This window comes from Penicillium mononematosum (assembly GCF_028829835.1).
Source record: "Penicillium mononematosum strain IBT 11891 chromosome Unknown utg000005l:1.0-9366267.0:1.0-9372171.0, whole genome shotgun sequence".
Lineage (NCBI taxonomy): Eukaryota > Fungi > Ascomycota > Eurotiomycetes > Eurotiales > Aspergillaceae > Penicillium > Penicillium mononematosum.
This window is the reverse complement of record NW_026643275.1, coordinates 2,929,488-2,950,144: the sequence shown is the minus strand read 5'-3', so window position 1 is coordinate 2,950,144 and position 20,657 is coordinate 2,929,488. Positions and strand designations below refer to the sequence as shown.

General features: G+C 48.2%; 12 protein-coding genes across 12 annotated transcripts; 7 read left to right on the top strand and 5 right to left on the bottom strand.

Moving 5' to 3' along the window:
- Positions 1 to 749: 749 nt before the first annotated feature.
- Positions 750 to 1,556, bottom strand: N7519_009209 (uncharacterized protein; the record flags this gene model as incomplete). The annotated part of the gene is made up of 1 exon (XM_057295982.1): positions 750 to 1,556. One exon carries the CDS (start codon positions 1,554 to 1,556, stop codon positions 750 to 752), a length of 807 nt encoding a protein of 268 aa, XP_057143864.1.
- A 389-nt stretch (positions 1,557 to 1,945) lies between these two features.
- On the top strand, positions 1,946 to 2,662 carry N7519_009208 (uncharacterized protein; the record flags this gene model as incomplete). The annotated part of the gene is made up of 2 exons (XM_057295981.1): positions 1,946 to 2,076; positions 2,110 to 2,662. 2 exons carry the CDS (start codon positions 1,946 to 1,948, stop codon positions 2,660 to 2,662), a joined length of 684 nt encoding a protein of 227 aa, XP_057143863.1.
- A 1,442-nt stretch (positions 2,663 to 4,104) lies between these two features.
- Positions 4,105 to 5,179, top strand: N7519_009207 (cell envelope integrity TolA family protein; the record flags this gene model as incomplete). Its single annotated transcript, XM_057295980.1, has 2 exons — positions 4,105 to 4,645; positions 4,707 to 5,179. The coding sequence occupies 2 exons, from the start codon at positions 4,105 to 4,107 to the stop codon at positions 5,177 to 5,179; spliced, it is 1,014 nt and encodes a 337-aa protein (XP_057143862.1).
- Positions 5,180 to 5,214: 35 nt separating this feature from the next.
- On the top strand, positions 5,215 to 5,512 carry N7519_009206 (uncharacterized protein; the record flags this gene model as incomplete). The annotated part of the gene is made up of 2 exons (XM_057295979.1): positions 5,215 to 5,410; positions 5,439 to 5,512. The coding sequence occupies 2 exons, from the start codon at positions 5,215 to 5,217 to the stop codon at positions 5,510 to 5,512; spliced, it is 270 nt and encodes an 89-aa protein (XP_057143861.1).
- Positions 5,513 to 6,874: 1,362 nt separating this feature from the next.
- On the bottom strand, positions 6,875 to 7,250 carry N7519_009205 (uncharacterized protein; the record flags this gene model as incomplete). The annotated part of the gene is made up of 3 exons (XM_057295978.1): positions 6,875 to 6,993; positions 7,050 to 7,169; positions 7,226 to 7,250. 3 exons carry the CDS (start codon positions 7,248 to 7,250, stop codon positions 6,875 to 6,877), a joined length of 264 nt encoding a protein of 87 aa, XP_057143860.1.
- A 1,186-nt stretch (positions 7,251 to 8,436) lies between these two features.
- On the top strand, positions 8,437 to 9,478 carry N7519_009204 (uncharacterized protein; the record flags this gene model as incomplete). The annotated part of the gene is made up of 2 exons (XM_057295977.1): positions 8,437 to 8,935; positions 8,991 to 9,478. Coding segments are annotated over 2 exons (987 nt in total), but the record flags the coding sequence as incomplete, so codon positions are not given.
- Positions 9,479 to 10,030: 552 nt separating this feature from the next.
- On the bottom strand, positions 10,031 to 10,237 carry N7519_009203 (uncharacterized protein; the record flags this gene model as incomplete). Its single annotated transcript, XM_057295976.1, has 1 exon — positions 10,031 to 10,237. One exon carries the CDS (start codon positions 10,235 to 10,237, stop codon positions 10,031 to 10,033), a length of 207 nt encoding a protein of 68 aa, XP_057143858.1.
- A 35-nt stretch (positions 10,238 to 10,272) lies between these two features.
- Positions 10,273 to 11,629, top strand: N7519_009202 (ankyrin repeat domain-containing protein; the record flags this gene model as incomplete). The annotated part of the gene is given in 5 exon segments (XM_057295975.1): positions 10,273 to 10,421; positions 10,432 to 10,662; positions 10,726 to 11,222; positions 11,237 to 11,454; positions 11,507 to 11,629. 5 exon segments carry the CDS (start codon positions 10,273 to 10,275, stop codon positions 11,627 to 11,629), a joined length of 1,218 nt encoding a protein of 405 aa, XP_057143857.1.
- A 49-nt stretch (positions 11,630 to 11,678) lies between these two features.
- N7519_009201 (uncharacterized protein) lies at positions 11,679 to 12,021 on the bottom strand (the record flags this gene model as incomplete). Its single annotated transcript, XM_057295974.1, has 2 exons — positions 11,679 to 11,775; positions 11,801 to 12,021. The coding sequence occupies 2 exons, from the start codon at positions 12,019 to 12,021 to the stop codon at positions 11,679 to 11,681; spliced, it is 318 nt and encodes a 105-aa protein (XP_057143856.1).
- Positions 12,022 to 12,456: 435 nt separating this feature from the next.
- N7519_009200 (SDR family oxidoreductase) lies at positions 12,457 to 13,845 on the top strand (the record flags this gene model as incomplete). The annotated part of the gene is made up of 4 exons (XM_057295973.1): positions 12,457 to 12,736; positions 12,792 to 12,931; positions 12,981 to 13,170; positions 13,223 to 13,845. The coding sequence occupies 4 exons, from the start codon at positions 12,457 to 12,459 to the stop codon at positions 13,843 to 13,845; spliced, it is 1,233 nt and encodes a 410-aa protein (XP_057143855.1).
- A 1,823-nt stretch (positions 13,846 to 15,668) lies between these two features.
- Positions 15,669 to 16,022, top strand: N7519_009199 (uncharacterized protein; the record flags this gene model as incomplete). The annotated part of the gene is made up of 1 exon (XM_057295972.1): positions 15,669 to 16,022. One exon carries the CDS (start codon positions 15,669 to 15,671, stop codon positions 16,020 to 16,022), a length of 354 nt encoding a protein of 117 aa, XP_057143854.1.
- A 321-nt stretch (positions 16,023 to 16,343) lies between these two features.
- N7519_009198 (uncharacterized protein) lies at positions 16,344 to 17,457 on the bottom strand (the record flags this gene model as incomplete). Its single annotated transcript, XM_057295971.1, has 4 exons — positions 16,344 to 16,574; positions 16,726 to 16,869; positions 16,931 to 17,303; positions 17,354 to 17,457. 4 exons carry the CDS (start codon positions 17,455 to 17,457, stop codon positions 16,344 to 16,346), a joined length of 852 nt encoding a protein of 283 aa, XP_057143853.1.
- Between the last annotated feature and the right edge of the window lie 3,200 nt (positions 17,458 to 20,657).

The window sequence follows — 20,657 nt, the reverse complement described above, 5'->3', positions numbered from 1 at the left end:
TCCCCGTTTGCCGAAGTAATATCTTGAGCCAATGGGCGAAGCCCCAACGCCCGCCCTCGGCAATTGTGGGGAGTCGAGATTTTGACCAGCTGCAGACTTGCGAGCTGGGATAATCTATCAGCCGCTGAACATATGCCCATGGGGCTGCGGGCGAGATGAGCTAAATTAAATGGAAGTTGCACCCTCAAGTGCGAGACGTCGTTATCCCTCTGGCCCACATACTCCAGCCCGGAAACAAAATAGGCCCGGGATTTCCGTCCAGCTCATTAATCCAACCTTGCCAGGGGGTGCTCACACAGGCTGTTGGTTCATTGGTTGGGGCCACAGCACGTCCCACTCACCCTAGGTACTGAATATATGTCTTCAAGCCCTCGGTCTCTCTTCGAAGCTTCACATACTAAGTTCGAAGCATTGTGCACCCAGGACCTGGGTTATCTAACTGATCGAAGATATGGAAGTGTGATGAAGCAACTCAGCCGGTCTCCACCAACCTGGGGTCTATGGCATGACCCAGTATGAATATGCATGGTCTTGCTTGTATTAGTACCAACTATTATGTATGTAAGATTCAGTTTCAGATGTGGTTATCCGAGACAGCAGGCATGTAGCAAACAGAATAATGCAAGGCTATAACCTGCAGGGCAATCGAAAATATCATCCAATTATTGATCTTCAATTCCGGAAAGCGCAGTACGACCTGAAGCAAAGCTATCAAACAGCATTTTGCAAACAAATTCAAAACTTGGATTTCAAAATTGAAACTGGTCACCTTCCCCCAAAAGCCATAACTGAATTTCCAGCAGCGCAGCGATGTCATTCATCGGCAAAGCTACTTTGGTCTTCCCATCGTGCCACCCATGCGTGCGTTTAACCAGGCTCAAATCATGGCCACGAGGTCGAGCGGAGTCAAAATCAATAATAACAGGTGTGTCACCTTGGAACATGATGTTGCACGGGTTGATATCATTGTGAACGATCCCCAACCCATGGAGATGTTTCAGGCCCTGTGCGATTCCCTCCACCCAACGGTCGACCTCCTCTCGGTCAGCCTCTTGCCTCTCATATGCAAAGTCTATCTTATTGCGTCTGGCAGAGTTCACTCTGGCCATAAGCGTTTCATCGTACTTTGTGAAATAGATGCCTCTGATGGAGCCGCCATCAACGACGGCGCAACCGTGGTATTCGGCGATATTCGGGTGCGGATTTTTCTTCAGGAGTTCGCAAATCTTCACCTCTTCGATCCAGGTTTCTCTGATCAAGGCCGGGTATTGGGGACTGTAGGGGGAAAGGCTTGGCTTTTTCAGATACCAGGTCGAACAGTCCGGGGACTTTTCAGCCTTTGTGAATTTGTCCGAAAACTCTGGGAAAATGAGGGCGCCTTGAATTTTGTTTGTACTGTACATGTCGCCAAACTGAATGTCTTCTTTTGATGCATATCGCTTTCGGGAGTATGCTCTGTAGATTGAGCCGGCCATTTCGTAGACTATGATGGTCTTTTGAAATGCGAAGTCATCTTCCGGACCTCCAAAATCTTCGGAATATTCGAGAATGTACATTTTGAAGGGGGCTGCGCATGAGGTAGAGGAAAAAGAGAGAAAAGCAAGGTCAGCTCAGATAGGTAGCTGGGGGATTCAAACGGTTGAAGAGTCACAGGATGAGCCGGGTGCCCGTCCAGTCAGGATTGAAAGTCCCGGTTTGCCTCCAAGGCTTGTGTGAGGGAAATCAGTGACCTTGGAAGTAAGCAGGAACATCCAATTTGGGAGCCTTTTTCGAATATATCTTTCGGCCTTGGGAACATCCAGTTTCTTCATTCACACATCATGCATCGTATTTATCGAGAGACCAAAGCGAGAAGGGATATTCTTCTTCCACACCATCGCACATCAAGACAGGAGGCTGACTGTTATAACCATCATAACCTGTGTCACGTCCAGCAAGACACACCATGTTTAAGGGACAACCCTCACCTCCGTCAACCTCAAAGTACCAAGGAGACGGTTCATTGTTTCTCTTGTCCTCATTTTCAAGGTCACGAACCGGGCCTCAATATGTAAGTCTGGACTTGTACTGGGTTGCGTCGGTATTTCTTCACCACTGAACGAATTGCAGGAACAACAGCGAATCCGACACCCGTGCTCAACACCACAAGACCTGCTACCATCATCGCCATGAACGCCAACCTATCCACCTCCCACCCCAATCTCGATCTCCCGACTCGAGTGAAGATACACAATACCGCCACAACGCCGGCCATTATCATGTTAAAGGAATCCACTCCAATGAGCGACGAAACAACCAGTTTCCAGTCAAGCACTTCCAACCAGAGACCTCAAATGACCTATTTGACCGCATCCACCGCCACGCTGCACCACCAGAACAAAGCGATTTATCTCGTGTTACTGGGTATAAGTCACACGAGGAAGGGTGCGGTAGCAGCATTAAAGCCGTTAGGTTCAAAGAGGATGGCAAAGTGCCTGAATACGCGGAGACTCACCATTCAAATTGTCATCTGCATCATACTCCAGCCCCTCTGGAGGACGGCTATCATTCCAATCGCAATTCCCACCCGAACCAGAGCCAATCTCGAGAATCGAGAACTTACAGGTGGGTTTGGGGCCCTCCGTTGCCGGCGGTGACACCTCGACGTGGAAAGGTTTATTAGAGAACCATTGGGACTCATTATTAGAATTGTCGATTGCCTATTACCGAAGTATCTACTTTCTACAAATTGATCGATCAGAACGTTGTGTAATGGTCCCCTCACCTAGCCATGTAAACCATCTATAATGCCGCAGCCAACCTTAGTGAAGCTAGCATATAAGCATAAGCGAGCAATGTACTATATAAATTGTTCTTGGATAATAATTCTAACGACAGATGATTCCTTTTTGTCGGGGGCGTCTCGAGGACGAGCACTTTGCGCTCTCGAGGACGAATACTTTGCGCCCTATTGTGCAAACGGTACTACGCCAGTCTTTGCCTGGCGTTTCGCCAAAACCATAGCTGTGGTTCAAGATACGTGAAGCAACGTCTTATTGGATGATCATTCCACCACCGGGTTGCTATGCGTGCACGTTCATCCGCGTAGGCTTCATTGAATGTAAAATAAGCCCCATCTCTCCCTCGATGAAAGTCACCAGCACGCTTAGTCGTATTACTGGATGGACCTGCTCCTTGACCGTGGTTAATAGCCCGGCGTACATCAGATCCTCGGTAGGCCCTACTAGGCAACCTGGGAGTTATACAGTTAACCCTGTCCAGCATGATATCCGAAGTACCGTGGGTGCTCATACTAACTCCCCATCTGCTCTAGCTGGGTGGCCCGGGCTGGGTTCACAGGTTCTCTCAGGGCTGTGAGGGCCAATGGTGAGTCTTAGCTCGCTCGAGTGTCATTCTCCGTACGGGGTATCATACTTGCTGGGAAGACAACAAATTAGTACCAGTTAGTACCATACAAAGTAATGTAGGCCAGGGTATAACTTACTATGATTTTCCTGGAGCCTTTCAACAAGACATACCGCAGATTGCCTGGGATAACGATAATATCAAGTAATTCCCAGAAAAGGCCATCATTATCGCATTCCACCATGTATCCTAGTATCTTTTGAGATAGACATATACTTCTCTTATGTTAATTGTAAACTTGGAACCAGCCATGCATGGTTTAAGCAGTCTCACATTGTTCAAGCGCTTGATTCCCTGATACCTCTTCGCGGTGTGTTGGCTTAAGCCTGAAATGGATAGAGAGGCTGTCAAAGCGGGAGTTCGGTGAATCTTATACAGTTCAGCAAATGATTAAATCGGTGTGAGAAGTAGGAATACAAGCTTACTACGAAGGAAAGAGAAACTGATAGGCTTTTTATAGTCTCTACGAGAATATGCGAAGAAGAGGTAAGAAACATCACATGTCGTTCCACGGGCCGTGCGGGTGCTTCTTTATTTAAAGCCGTCAAACTTCGAACCTTCAAACATCATTCACTTTACCCCACATCATAAATGTCAACTTCCCTATGCTTCCATCTGCCCCCACAAGTCTAAAGTCATTCTACATTTTGGCCTGGCTGCCATTTTAGCTTATCCACATTTACCTGCTTGTGTTGCAAGATGAGTGATGCTGAGAATCGCCCCGAGCGCGAGGCTCACCTTGGTGGTAACACGGAGCAGATCAAGCAGATCAAGGAGATCAAGCCGATCGATCAGATGGGTGATTCTGAGGATCACCCAAAACGAAATGACGATCCCGAACACGGAAATCACCCCCAAGGTGACACTGAGAGACCGATCAACTTCGAATGGACTCCTGAACTTGTGAAGATTGGAACCTCTCGCGGCGCGATACACCCATCGATTGGTCCCATCGAATCCCACTACGGCAAACCCATTTACCGGCCTGGCATGACCCTCCCAGATCCGGCTGATACACGGGAATGTCTGAAGTGGGCTGGATTGTCCGATAAAAAGATCATTGAGGTTGAACAGGAATTCAATGATCTATATCCGGATTACCAAGGACCCGCCTGTGGGTATAAAGAGAAACATTACCCGACGGGCTACAATACAATTGTATTCCCTAAGATCGAGAAAATGTTGGACCTGTTCCTCCAAGGAATGCATAAGGACGACAATGAGTTGGAATACACGCATAGTGAGTCACCTTAGTTTGTGTGGTAGGAAGTTCCCGGCTGACCTATTTGACATTGATATAGAGGGTTACATTGAGCATGGCATCCAGCTAGGATTACATCTAGAGTTTGCAATATTCTGTGGACTACATAAGGACGATCCCCGGGCTATTGATAACCCCACCCTTTTCAAAAGGAAATGGTTTGATTTAGGCCCAACGCGTATCATGAGTGATACCCTCATCCCGTTCTGGATGAATGTCGAAGAATTGCTAGCAGCGAAGCTGGTGTACGAGGGGAAGGCATGGGTGTGTCATGGAAGATGCTTAGTGCATAACGGGGAAAGCCTAGCTCAATCGAAAGCGAGAATGAATGAACAAGAGCGTGAGAGGCTAAAAGAGCAAGCGGCAATGGAATATGTAGCAGAAAGGGAGCGTGAGAAACAAGAGATAGAGAGACTATACGCGGAGGAGGACGCTATATGGGCAGAAGAAGACAGACAGGCGGAGATGTTAAAGCAAAAAAGCATAGAAAAAGCTGTTCAGCAAAAGGACTAGGGAAGGCAGTAAATTAATGTTAATATTACGACAAGATGCCTGAATATGCCGTGACCCACCACTCAAATAGACCTCTGCATAATACTCCGTCCCCTTTGGAGGATTGGTATCATTCTCACTGCAATTCCTATCAAAATGAGTCCCAATCTCGGGAATTGCCAACTTACAGGTGGGTTCGGGGGCCTCCGTCTCCTGCGGTGGCCACTCGACGTGGAACGACTTATTACGCGGGTAAATACCAACATTTGAAGACTTATAGAATTATCCATTGTGTATCCGGAAAGTAGTCACCTTCTAGAAATTCGATCGATCAAGAAGTGGGCTGAGTTTTAGTTTCCTCCATTTATGTACACTACTCTACTAGAACCTTCATGTATGCCATGGCCAAAGCCAACATATATTAATTGAATACCTTTGCAGGATGATGGAGATTGTCTTCAGTTATTCGCCTAGTCGAGACTTCGCGTTTGCTGGAGCGTCTGCTCCAGCACCCTTTCTCTTTGGATCTAGGAAAGACGAGTCGAGACCAAGGGATGCTTGACGAAGCAGATCCGGACTCTATTATGGCCTCCCTCGGTTGTTGACGTTTTGCAAAGCCCATTTCCAACTTCTATCACTGCGTAGGCACTCTCGCAAATACCTCCAGCGGGCTTAGTTGGTTGTACCATTACATCTCAGCAGAGCTAGATGGATGAGAGGGCATCTATGAGGTAGACACCTAGTAGGTAGGTAGTTCATCTCCTTTCAAATAGTACTCTATCCCCCGCCGTTTTCCTTTCCACCAGAATAAGGCCCAACAGGGTGTAAGCCCTTAGTTTTTCAAGCATTTGTCTACGTTCTTCGGTGAAGTTCTATAGATGTCTGTTTAGAATAATCAGCCGCACGGGAATACACAGTTCCTATAAAAGCGCTTTTTCCATATATGATATCTATATAGTGGAATGTGAGAACCTGAATTGCATTGATAAAGAAGCAAGAATCCGATACTATAAACGAAATAACAGCAGTAACAACAGTAACAATATGAGAGAGAAAGAGAATAGCAACTTCCAGATCGAATCACACCGGTAAGATATACAAATGACAACTCTTGAATGATCTTCGAACCAATAGATCCAACTAGTGAAGGGTGAGCTTGCTTTCCAAGCCAGATATAAAACAAAGGGCCTCCTCAACAACGCCGAGATGGTTAGTAGACTGGCATCTTTATCAATGCCGTCTTGGAGGTCTTGCAGGCCTTGCATGCCTCGGTTCTTTAGCCAGTTCGGTAAGTGCATCGGCTTGAAAGCGAACCTGCTGGGGATAAATTGGCCCTCTTCTATGTGTATCGATCCGGGGGTCTTCGCGTGACAGCTCCTGTACGGGGTGGAATGCCTTCTCAAATTCAGGCCCCAAGGGATACTGTTTGGTTCCTACGCAAAAGAGCTGATGTCTGCACGTGTGCAGTTGGGCCTATAACAACACTTCTTTGCCGAGATTCAGCAACAGCAGGGGGCTGTCGAGGTGTACTCCCCTGTATCCTATTGGTGTGGACGGTCTCACGCCAGTCATTTCCTGGCCTTTCGGGAAAAACATAGGCTCCATCCAGGAGCCTTGAAGGAACAGCTTGTTGAATTACCATCCCGGTACCACCAAGGCCACGTGATGCAAGTTCATCTGCGTAGCGTTCACTGGTTGTGTAATAAGCCGCCTCGTCTACTCGGTGTCGATGAAAGTCCCCCGGCTGGGCAGTGGTGATCTGGTCTGTATTTCCTGTGCGAACGTAGCGTATAGCCCGCTCGCGGTCGGACGCTCGCCACATTGAGCGTGAAGGTCTGGGACCATGCAGTTAGTAATGTTCTGGTAAGGTATCGGAGGTAATTCTACTTACGGCCCATTAGCCCTAGCGAGATGCCCCGAGCTGGTTTCGCGAATTGGTTCAGGACCGTGAGGACCAATGTTGAGTCTTGACTCGCTTGAAATCCATTCTCCGTGAGGGCTAGTATAATCACTGGAGAAAGACGAATGAGTAAAGTTTGAGATGGTATAGGTCATGGCGTCACTTACTACACTTCGCCAGAAGAAGGATCATTATAGCGTGGCTTCCCAACCAAAGTCCGTCGATTAGGCATGTGATGGATCTTCTGGAAGAGTAGAAATATCGACTCTTACACCAGATATCTCAAGATATAGCGAGTAAGGGTATAGATATTTTGAAATAAGGAAGCGGAAGCACTTCGAAGACCTTCTGGACCTATAGAAAACTATACGGATGAAATTAAAACAGGGCACGATTTCTTTCCCGTTCGTGTTATTATTATATGTTTTCTATAACTACCGCAGAAGCACAAGAAGGAGAGGCGTAGATAGGCGCCACTAAAGCTGAACACGAAGTCAGACACTAATTTTGGTGCATCTTAACGCCGGCTTATGTTTCAATCTTTTTATATCGATGGCATGCACTTGGAGTCTCAGTATGTGTTTCAACGAGTACAATTTGAGACTAACCGCGCGCAATATCCATAATTAGATAGATCGTTGCTCGCATACTATCTTTAGAACAAAATCCCGCTGTGTGATGATGACAAAATGGCGCAAAGAGATAGAAGAAATGGAAACAGCAATTACTTCAAATCATAGAAATTAAGAGAGCTTCTCAATCGACATGAAAGACATGTTAATGGGTTTACTAGGGCAGGGAAAGACAATACTATATGGTTCTGTACAACCCTCCGAATGAATGGGAAGAAGTCGCAGCAGAAGAAGAAGCGCCTTGGCAGACATCCTAGCGAACTTTGCAGACAAAGAACAGGATACAGAGCAGGTAATCCAGACTTTGATCGATTCATCATGATCGATTGGGAAAATCAAGTGCAAATCACTCTTGCAGTCCTACAAGGATCCTAGTGGCAAGCGGCTTAGCTTGATGCACGCTTGTTTCATTGCGCATTTACCGCCCGGTCGGTAGGGACTGTGAAACGATGTCCGTAACCCTTGTAATTTAGATATTTGAGTGGATTGAGCATGAACCTGTAGTGGTGCGCTAAAGTACGGAGTAGATAAGTGTGTCGCCCCACTTGAGCACGGGCCGTGCGGCGCTTATTTATTTGTAGCGGGCACTGGGCAACTTTCCATGGAGAACGGGACATCATCACATGTACCCCGCACCATAAATACCACGCAACAAATTCACTTCGCTCTCACAAATTTGAAGTGATTCTATACTTTCATTTGGTTACCATTTCACTCTACTCCTATGATATTGCCCGTATTCCAAGATGAGTGATACCGAGGGTCAACCCGAGCGGAAAGATCAGCTCAAACCCCAGAATCACCAAGAACATGAGGACCACCCCGAGCGTGAGCACCACCCCGAGCGTGACACCGAGGTAAACGAGCCTATCAACTTCGAATGGACTCCCGAACTCGTGAAGATTGCAACGTCTCGCGGCACAATACATCCGTCAATTGGTCCCCTCGAATTCTATAACGGCTTCCCGACATGTGAGTATCGGCCCGGCATGACCCTGCCTGACCCTGCCGATACGCGTGAGTGTCTGAGGTGGGCTGGACTGTCCGACAAGAAGATATCAGAGGTGGAACAGAAGTTCAACGAACTACATCCAGATTATAAAGGACCCAGCTGTGGATATGATGAGAAATTTCAATATCATGCACATGCCTACAATGAAATTACATTCCCTAAGATTGAGGAAATGTTGCACATTTTCATTCAAGGAATGCATGAAGACCTCGATGAGGTTGAAGAAACTCATAGTGAGTCTCTTTATGTCGTGTTATAGATGGTTCTCAGCTGATCAAACCGCTATAGAGGCATACATCGAAAAGGGCATCCAGCTAGGACTCCGACCAGAATTTGCGATATTCTGTGGGCTACATAAGGATGATTCCCGAGCTATTGAAAACCCCGATCTATTCGAGAAAGACTGGTTTTGGATGAGCCCAGCAAGCATCATGACTGATACTCTCATCCCGCTTTGGATGAACCTTAAGGAATTCATGGCGACGAGATTGTTATACGAGGGGAAGGCATGGTCGGGTCATGGAAGATGGCTGGTCCATGACGGAGAAACTATGGATCAAGCTAAAGCGAGAGTAGATGATCGAGAGCTTCAGAGGCTAAAAGAGCAAGCGATAAAGGAGAACGAGGAAAAGTTGGAACGTTCTAAGCAGCGGAAAGCCAAAGAGCACGAGGAAGACTTGGCAAGATGGGCAGAAGAAGATAGACAGGAGGCGGAGATGCTGAAGCAAAAAAAGCACAGACAAAACTGCCCAGCAGAAGGATCAGGAAGGAACGCAGTAAATTCATGGTGATATTGCGACCGACAGGTTTGAGACAGCAATAGTATGAATGACATTACCATTCCCATGGACCCAGTGCTCGATATGATATCAGCCAAAGACTTTTGAAACTGTTGATTTTTAATTCAGATATGTTAGGATCCATAAACGCGAAACCGATAATCGAACACGGAATTTCCGACGATGAGTCCTTTCCAGTCGCTCTATTCCGTTGTGTGTTAACGGTGGGAAAGCAAAAGTAGCCGAAGTCGTATTATTGTTGTGTTCACCGACATTGGAATCAACACGGAAATACATTCTACACTTGTTCCACTAGCTAGCGGTGAAGTTCGCTGATGTTGAATTTAACCTTGGCTCGGTTTGGTCGAGCTGAACGACAATATATTACAAGCTTGGTCTCTTTCTGCTGGCATGAACAATATAATGAAAAATGCTAACCCTCTGTTAGAGTGGACCGTGTATAAACGAATAACATGATTATCGGGGAAGGATGATGGGTGTAATAGGGTTAGCGAAGTATCGATCTTCAGATGGCGGCGAATTGATAAACTATGCCGTACCACCCAGCGGCTGTATGTACTGCTGAACCCCATTCTGTATAAAGATAGCATCGCCCAACGAAACTGAGGGTACACGCTCGAATGGGCCGCTATTAATGGGTCGACCTTCGACGTATGCTGGAAGCAGGCCCCCCCCCCCGACGCCTGCGGAGGTGAGCCCAGGCAACCATTCACCTTGGCCGCTGTCCACGGGCATACTGGAATAATTGGACTGTTAACTGTTATATGAACATGGCGTCAATACATGCTTCAACGACTACGACTGGAAGAACTATCTTGCTAATGAGGAAGATGTCGAAGACCGGGAAGAGGGACACCCGCTCTCCATGGCGGCGTCGCATGGCCAAATATCCATCGTCAAGCTACTGCTTGGATACGGCGTGCGCCCAGATCTCCCCACCAGCGGCTACGAGAAACGAACGGCTCTCCATCTCGCATCGGAGAAGGGCTATCTCGATGTTGTCCGATCAATACGCAGGACGGGCATAGCAAAACGCCTCTCGCATTTGCGGCGGAGACAGGCCATCTAGATATCGTGCAGTTTTTACTCTCTCGTGGAGCAGATCCTAACATCACCACCCATCACACGGAGGACATCGCTCTGCATGGCATTTCGTTCAGGTAATATCGACATCGTGCGATGTCTACTTGACCATGGGGCAAGCCCCAACCCATCCTTTCCAGACGGCCAGAAGCCCCTTTCCGAATTATCCCGCGCAGCGCAGGGAGGGCACGACGACATCGTCGACTTCCTGCTCACCAGATTCGACTACGTTCAATCCTCCACCGAAGCCTACCAACAGACCGTTCTCCTCTGTGTCGCTGCACTAACGGCCGCACTACACTCCTCACCGACCTGCTGACAAAACACAACTACGACCCCAACCTGCGTCTCACCGACAAAAGCATCTTCCTCCCTTGCCGACCTTACTACCCTATCCCTGAAACAGCCCTTGCCCGGGCTGCAGAGCGCAACCAGCCTGTCGCAATCGACATCTTCCTCTCCCACGGGGCAACGATCACCCCACCAACCGACAATGACGACGAACCCCCTCTCATTCGCGCCATAAGAAAGGGCCACAAAGAAGCTGTCGCAACTCTCCTCGCCCACGGCGCAAACCCCCCCCGGGAAAAGCCCTCTGCAGGGCCATTTCCAACCCGCCCATCTTCTCCCTCCTCCTGTCCCACAAAGCAGGCCCAACAATAGACCTCTCCAAACCCAGTCTCCTCGTTCACACCCTCTCCTCCGGCAATGTTGACACCCTTCAGATCCTCCTCGACCGCCACAAGGGGTCCAGAGCTAGTCTCCGACCCAACATCGACAGGAAACTTCCCCCGGCCACAGTCGACCCCGCTTTTCCGTCCCGCCCTGTGGGGCGGCGAGGGGCCCTCCGTCTCCTTGACCGGGGATTGGTGAGAACTCGACGATCACATCGCAGGGGGTTATCTCAACGTCACGGCGCAGCACGGTGAGATATTGCTTATGCCTCTACCACTGAATATGGGGTTTAATATCCGCGCGGGTGGTAATGCGGGGAACCTGGTTTATCGGGGCGCGACAGCCAAGGAAGATACCGAGTTGGCGTAGGCGTATCCGGCGTGTAATTGATTGGTAGTCCTTAGAGACTACTAGCCGTCTACTTCCTACAGGCCTTGTAGATCTTTTTGCTGGTGCTGGTCAGTAGCCTGGTGACCTCGCCCAATGAGTTGAGCTCACAGCCTAGCGCATCTTGCCTAGGAAAGTCAGTCTTGTCTGTACTTGTTAGCAAATTCCGTCCTCTGATGATGAACATGGGATTGTGGCCGTTGCGCGTGGTAAGCATTCTGAAAAGGGTAGGTGGAAACAAGCTCCTGGGGGCCATCAAATCCATTGCCGGAGACGGGCGAGCTGGGTGCCTGCCGTGGCGGGAGGCGGCCATTTACGTCAAAGTGGCATTCTATTGCGGCCCCAAATCTCCACTGGGGCCGCGCCGTTGGCATTGGGGCGGACCTCGGCTGATCCACTGCCTTTGTCCCACCAATGGCGCCTAAACTTATCAGAATTCAGCCGCCCTCGAGAAACTCGATGCAGCCATGACCCATCCGAAGAGCTCCACTTTGGCCAGGACGCGGGAGGAAGCGACGTGCATTGAGACACGGACCGAGGAAATGATTCATTAGCCGCTTGGCGACCTTGGGGGGGTGGAACCCGAACGAACTGTTGACACCAATGGCATTATTTACACGAGGGGCAATTGCTTTCCACAGCGGTGGAACTTCTCCAGGAGCAAATTGACTGGCCAACGGCCCTGCTAGTGGGGAGAGGGGCTGAGAATGCTGTTTCTTAAATATTGCCCTTCTGTCGCTTAAGCCCGAGAGCGCAGCCTCTGCTCCCGCTAGCATTGAATATTTCGTCGAAGCAAACCACACAAGCAAATGGCTCATTCGAAGAATGTGGCATTGGTCTTCGGGGCCAGCGGTATCTCCGGCTGGGCTGTCACCAAATGCGCTCTCTCATACCCCACGCCCACCACATTTGACAGAGTGATCGGTTTGACGAATAGGCCATTGCCTCTGGAGAAAAGTGGTCTACCGCATGACCCTCGACTCGAGTTGGATTGTGGAGTGAATTTGCGGGGGAACCTTGATGAAGTGCTGTGTCAGTTGCAAGAGAAGGTTCCCAACCTGGAAGATGTCACCCACGTGTATTATCTTGGTAAGCAAGGGAATCACATCCATGGATGCAAACAGTCATCATCTAACTATACCAGCCTACTCCAATGCAACTGCATACTCTATAGATGTGATGGCTATCCGGGATATCAATGAGAGAATGACATACAACGCCGTGCACGCTGTCGACCGCCTATGCAAGAATATGAAGTTCTTCGTTCTTCAAACTGGAACAAACGTAAGTACCAACCTAGTACCAGTCGATATCTCTGGCTGATTAGCTACAGAATTATGGAGTCGCTGTGTTTCGCTTCCAAGAACACATCGAGATCAATCCTCCCCTGCGCGAGGAAAATCCGCGTATTCCCTCGCCCTGGGGAGACGAGATATTCTACTACGCACAGGTCGACGTAATCAAGGAAGCCAATAAGGGCAAGTCTTGGAAATGGTGCGAGGTTCGACCGGATCAGATCATCGGTGCGTACCCCTATTTCTTGGGTTTGATCATGCTGACATTCCAGGCCACTAGGCCACGTCCCCACGCCAACAAGCATGACATATGTCGAGCCTCTCGCGCTCTACTTGACGCTATACCGCCATGTAAATGGCCCCGGTGCCTCCGTTGTCTTTCCAGGATCCTGCACAAACTATACCCACACATTCACGGCATCCTCGCAGGATATCATCGCCCGTTCAGAGCTCTACCTGTCTGTCGAGAAGCCGGACCGGGCGAATGGAGAGGCATTCAACACGGCCGACAATGCCCTTCCCGCGTCCTGGGCCCTCGCATGGCCCAAAATCTGTCAATATTTTGGTCTAAGGGGTGAAGGTCCAAGTCCCAAGGATAAGGGCTTCAAAGATATTGACAAGTGGTGGTTCGCACACCAGGACGACTACAAGAAGATGTGCGAAGAGTACGGTCTGCACCCTCGCGAGATTCCCGAGGCGACTTGGACTTTCCTTTCAGTGGGCTTCGGCTTTCTGTGTCGCAACCGCGAGCTGAGCTTGGATAAGATCCGGAGTGTTGGTTTCACAGAGGAGTACCCGGTTGCATATGGGTATTTCCAGGTGTTTGAGCGCCTGAGTCAGGAGAAGATTATTCCCAGCAAGGAGGAATGGACTGAATATATCGCACAAGATAGGTTGGAATGAACGAGACCGCGGCTCAAATAATTTGTCTGGAAATATCCAGCTGAACCTCATTTGGTCCATGGTTGGCATCCATACAGATATGGTATCACCGAAAAGGGCAACCTTGGTCCCTTTGATTCTAAATCGAGTATTCACTATGATATCATTTTATGAAACTGCCAATTCTTAAATATCCAATAATTTCTCTAATTACCATCTCCAACGTTGCCACTTCGCTTCTTCCTTTTTTTGTTTTTTACTCACTATGGTGCGGCGTAAGGTACGTCCACATGCTACTACTTCGGGTGTTTTACCCGAGCCAACATGTCTCTTGTGTGGAATTCTTATCCCACACATGCCCTATCCTGGATTACCAGATTCAGGGAAAAGCCATCCGTTACTTCAGGAAAATCAGTGGAAAAGGCTTTGGAAACCCGGTCTCAAGCATCTGTCGGTACCATCCCGGGAGGTAGAAAATACCTTCACCACCAATTTCCCTCGACTATGGTCATGGCTTTGTCGGGCTAGTGAGTCCCCAACAAGTGGCCCCCCATCAACAAGCCCAGTTCTTCTAACTAGCTTGAATAGTTATCAAAGAGTCCGATACCAAGTACCGTCTAACCGGTATTAATATGACACAAGATGGACACGTAAATGAACCTTACCATGTCCCAAATGATCCAACGAAGGCGAGGATTAGTGGGAAGAAGAATGTCCCATATGACAGACGTGTCTTCACTCGATTCTATGCTGCAAGTATTAAAAGGCAGCCTCGTGAATACAAAGACAACACGATAGGATATCTCGTCCATGCCCATTGCTGGGCCCTCTTCGGCCAGGTCGAAGGTCTACAATAACGATGCCGGCCTCGCCAAATTCGTACAGGTTTGTCGGAAATACTGGAAGGACCACGAATTATGGCAAATATACTCTGATTTTGGCGACCCACCCTCAGATATATCCAGGATGAGGTATGACTGGGATATCTATCGGAATCCATTTGTGGTGCCCGCAATTCGAGAAGCTATAGACTGCGCAAAGATCGAGGGTTTTCACCCATCTTCTTGTTTCAGCAACCTTCCACTAGAACTTGCGATTTCAATCTGTCAGTTGGTCTGCCCTGTTACACATTACACAGAGGATGATATAAAAAACACAAGAAACTTACTCTTAGTGTCTGGGTGGGAGTTGCCGGAGTGGTTTTGGCGAGCACGACTGAGACTGTACATTCACTTGTTTTTTGAGTTGGACAAAACCAGCAAGGTGCGCTCTCCGGCAGATTGGCAATTGTGGCTCAATTTGATGAGTCTTGTTGCGGACCGAAGTAGGTTTGTTTCTACCGGTCTCGCAAATCGTGAACGAGTGCTTGGGGTCATGCTTGCTCTCGACAAGACGTACACAAATTAATTGTTGAGATAGTCCCATCTCCCATGGACGCCTGTTCTTGCTGACATACTGAGTGATTGTTTCCAAGGTTGCTAGTTGGTAGCCTATAAAAGGCATACTTTTGCTATAATAAAGAACATCAAAAAGACCACCAAAAAGACTACTGAAAACGTTTACATAGATATGTGATTATTTGGTTCCAGGCTCATCGCTATTTTGTCTATAATATACACCACTAGTCGGTTATGGTTGGGGTGAGGGTAATCCAGCGCCGCCTAAGTATTGATACAGACACGAATCTATGCATTGTGTTGAGGGAACCGGTGTTGTCTGTTTTCTATAGTTGGGAAGAATCCGTGTGCTTAACAGCCCCCAATGAGGTTAGACTCGATCTACAATGCTAGTGAACAGTTCGCAAGATGTGCCAGCTTGGTCGGAGGCCAAAGCCCATCCGATCAATGACTCGCTTCTCAACACCAGATGGACTGCGAACACCTATTTTGAGACTAGAAAGTGAACTCGCACAAGAGCAATCACCTACGCTGGCGCTCATCTCCCAACCTCACCCACCGCTAGGCCTAGTCTCGACCGTACCTGCAGACGGCATGATAATCCACTTCCTCTTCGACACAACCAGTTTCATTTCCAACTTTATCATCGGCCCTTCCATCGCCGAGGGAATGCGCACCTCTTTACAAACTCGCTTCTTCGTCTCGCCCGAAACACAGCTAGCAGGCTTCCTCGCCTTTGCCAGCGAATACGCCACGCGATGCGGCCGGCTCGTCCTCTCGGCACAAACCAACATGCCTTGATGCACGAAGGCAATCGCCAAGCTCCGAAGCTTATGCGCGAGGAATATACCCGAGATTCGCACGCTGTTAGCCTTGGGTACTTCTATCTTAACCTATGATCAGCTGGCTGCCATGGAAGGTTCGAGGATGAGTTGGTTGTGAAGCATTTCAGCGCCAGCCATGGCCTCTACGTCTAGCCGCATATCGAAATGCGACGGCTCCTGAACTTGGTCTGGAGTGAGAGGGAACCCGGGAAAAGGTGCCGTGGCGTAAATTCCTTGTTAAAATACCGAAGCTGGACTATATACCTTAAGATACAGTGATGAATTCTCAGAGTTTAACCTAAAATGAAGTCTGCTTGATCAAGTCATGCACGGCCTCCGACACAGCGAGCAACTTCTCATCCTCGAATCCCCGGCCAATGAGCTGCACTGCCAGTGGTAGGACATGGAACGAGTCTGCATCATACATGTCTTGTAGATCTGCATTATGAGCATTGAAAGGAGTGACTTGGACTTTCCTATCAATATCCTTCTCCGCGAACATTCTCCGCGAACGTTCCCAGAGGTAGAGCTACGGCGGGCCAGTCGATGATATTGCATAACCCCGTAAACCCGAGATAGGTATACTTGTCAAAGGGGACCGCAGTTTGAGGTGCAGGAACCAACAATAGAGCGTCGATGGGTTCACGAAATCGACCTCAGGAATCGTGCATTACACGTACCGGGGCGCCGATCCGTGCATTCATCGAGTGAATATACGCAATAGTCGGTGGTGGACATGGCGCCTTTTTTGTGATAATTTCAGTCGCTTTCATAATCTCTGTATGTGATTCTTTGGATAGGAGTTCGCGTAGATACGACAGGTCCTGAAGTTCGGTCCATTCCTTATGCAATTCCCAGGCCCGGCAGATATCAGGTCCATGGAACTCCACCAGTTTCCCAGGCCCGGCAGATATCAGGTCCATGGAACTCCACCAGTTCAACACGAGCCTTTCGGAGACTTTCCTGTGCCACCTTAAGCCCTCTGTCCACGGGCGGGTGGAGGTGCACGAAGTCGTTCGACGACCAAACTCCGAGCCGAAGCCGCTGTGCTTTCGGTAAGGACAAGCTCTGCCATGAGTGGGGATAGATGAACGGATCCTTCTCCCATGGCTTCGCCTCCGCAGGGAGCTTCGTGAACAATGCCACATCTTGGACAGACCGTCCGAGAAATCCTGTCACACTGAGTTGTCCAAATTCCGTCGTCCCCATCACCCCGGTACCCATGATTCGCCTCCCGTCAAGTGGAAGACGATATCCGCTAGGTTTATACCCGGCCACCAATTCACAGCAGCAGGCATTCGCACTGACCCAGCGCCATCTGTTCCAATTCGAGAGCCAGCGACACCAAACTCTCGATTATACGGATTCGACGTCCGTCCGAAGACGATCGAGTCCGTGTCCGCGTTGAGCATTGTTTGGGGCACTGTTGTCTTCGCGATAACGACCGCGCCGTGATCCTATACGGTGTCGGCGCGGCGAATGAGATTCACTGGGCGGGTCGGATTATAGGCGTGAGGATGATTGCGTCTGTGCTCTCGATCCAGCGCGGAGGTCGGGCTGGGGTATGTCAGTGAGTGTTATCCTTCTCTGGCGGGGGAGCTGACGGCGGCGGTCACTGTGATTCGGAATGTGATTGGATATGGGATGACGTTCGCGATTTCGCCGTGAATTGAGAGGAGTGGATTGAAATATACGTTTGTAACGGTTGAGTTATTGGCGCTTGCGGTGTTTTATAGTGGAATTTTGCTTGTTTGGAAAGGGAAGGCTTATCGGCGGCTGGGGGCGCGGAGGTATGCTACTTTGGTTTTGGGGTAGCCTGGCCTTTCTGAGCTATCACGGCATTTCTTTTATGCTGGCTAAGTCAGAACTATGGTGAAACAGATACTAACCCGACCAATTAGAAAGTACTGGCAATAAGAACGTGGACAGTCAAGAAAAAGGATCAGTGGTCGGGATTATTAGGCATATAGGCCTAGAAATGTAGGCAAATGTATGTAGTTGAGGTAGGAAGTATATTCATTGGTGTGAAAAGATATCTCTTAGCATCGTTTTGACTCATCGCGTGATAGCTGAGCCATCTTCACAATAACAATCCGAGATGGTGTAAGTCAGGGCTACAATGGGAAGACCACAATTCTGCGTGGCTTTCTACAGCTGTCCGCGAAATTCGTTCATGATTTGTTCTGATAACCAAGACCCCAAGTTCTTACACATATCACTTGACGCATGAATCTCACTTAGCAAGTATGGCTCTCTTGGTCAATATTGCTGATGTCTTATCTAGTCGTCCAGAGTCATGCGCGTCTCGACAAGCCCTGGAAAACGGTCATTTTTCTAGATATGTGTACAAAATACAACTTACTTACAAATGAGGCTTAACGTGACATTGTCGCGTGTAGAGCGATATTTTATTTCCCTCGAGTTGCATCGATTTGTTTTCAATTGATGCATTTATCTATCCTATATGAGTCTAACTTTCAACACTTATTTATGTCTACAAGGAAGTCTGCCTACACTGAAAAAATGGGCTGCGGCATGCAATGTTGTGAATTGAGGAAGGCTATCATAAAAATAACTTGGTATATGGTAGAGAGACACTCATGCAGGGATTCGTTGCTCAAGACCGCTTCGTTTGATTTCCCTCGAAAGGAGAAGCTTTGTGGGTGGCTGCATGTGGTTGATTGATGGATCGAGGTGTTCAAGTAATTGAGGTTTTCAAGTGAAGTGGTTGAGTCAAGATGATCAAGCGCTGATATCGAGCAACAACTTTCTTTTTACCACCACAGCAAGCGGTCTCGAAGAGTCTCCTTTAAATGGGTTCCTTCAGAGGCACTCCTGCTAAGACTCTAGTCGACCAAGACTGTTTCGTTTCTTTCCTCCTCTTTCAAAGTTGAAGCGCTGTGGATGGGCGAATGTGTATGGGCGTATGTAGTTGATTGAAGTTGTTGGTTGAAGTATTCTTAGAGGTGGATGTTTGAATTTGGATCGTTGGTTGAAGTGGATGATTGACTCGACCAGCTGCCGATTGTCCTGAAGCCGAAGCCCGCCACGGTCAGACTAGGATTGGATTGTTGAAGTGGATGATTGAAGCGGTTGATTGGTATTGTTGATCGAAGTGAAGGCTTGGGTGTGGATGTTTGAATGTGGATCGTTCGTTGAAGTGGATTTTTGACTCGACCAGCTGCCGATTGTCCTGAAGCCGAAGCCCGCCACGGTCAGACTGGGAGTGGTTTATTGAAGCGGTTTTTTGAAGTTGTTGGTCGATGTTGTTGTTCGAGGTGGATGTTTGGATATGGATGTTTGAATGTGGATCGTTGATTGAAGTGGTTGATTGAAGTGATTGGTTGAAGTGATTGGTTGAATTGAGTCGATTGAAGTGGACAGTTGATGGAATTAGTCGATCAGGTAATCGAAGTGGATGCTTGGACGTGGATGCCTGGATGTGGATGGTTGAATGTTGGTTCATTGAACGTTGGTTGATTGAATGTGGTTGATCGATGTGAATGTTTGGGTGTGGAGGTTTGAATGTGAATGCTTGTTTGAACTTGTTGATCGGAATTGTCGAGGGTTTTTTTTTCTTTTTCTTTTTCTTTTCCTTTTCCTTTTCCTTTTTTCTTTTTTTCATTTTCATTTTCATTTTCTTTGTTTCGTTGTTTCGTTGTTTCGTTTTCCTTTTCTTTTGTTTTCCTTTTTCTTTTTCCTTTTCCTTTCCTTTCCTTTTGGTTTCTTTTCTTTTTGGTTTCTTGTTTTCTTGTTTTCTTGTTCTCTTTTTTTGCGTTTGCTGTCATTGCAAGCCTGACAGGGCCCTGAAGCCAAAAGCCATCTCGGCAAGGCTGGACATCCAGGTAGAGTGGAGCTTGTTGGGTGGAGGTGGTTGAGCACACGTATCTGGTACTGTCAGCCCATGTCATGTTGACCAAGTTGTAAAATGTAATGGTCCAGGATGAGAGCAGATGGGCAAGAGGAAACGAACCCATAAATTGGAAAATGGAAGGCCGAAGAAGCATGTGATTGAGTTGTCTAAACAATGAATGTGAGTATATGAAACAAACAAGATGTAGGAGATAGGCATAATATACAAGTCATGTAATGGATGATGAACATGAAAGGTCCCAGACATGTTGAAGAGATATGTTGTCATGTGGTTGAGTTGTCCGAAGGATCAATGTAACTGATGATGAATGTAAGTAAGGAAGAAGGAAGAAGCTGGAAGAGGAAGGCACAACTAACCAGTCATGTGATAAATGTGGATGTGGATGTGACAGAGGCCCGATTCGTCAAGGGCATGGTGATCACAGGCTTCATCCCTTGGGATGTGGAAGTAGAAAGATGGAAGAAGTGATGAGGCTTAAGCTGACGATGGAAGACCTGATGGGAGATAAAGGATGGATATAATATATGATGAAAAGTTTTTGGTGGATGGTATGAGAAGATGGGGAGATGAAGAGGAAGAAAAGAAAAGAGGGGAGGGGGGGGGGGGAGGGGGGGTATTTATACCCTGGGGGTCAGGAGGGTGTCAGGAGGGTCAGGAAGTACCATTGTACGCCATTGTACCTGGGGTGTCCTCCAGGGGTCCCCCCATTTCTCAACTTCCCCTCTTCAACTATTTGCC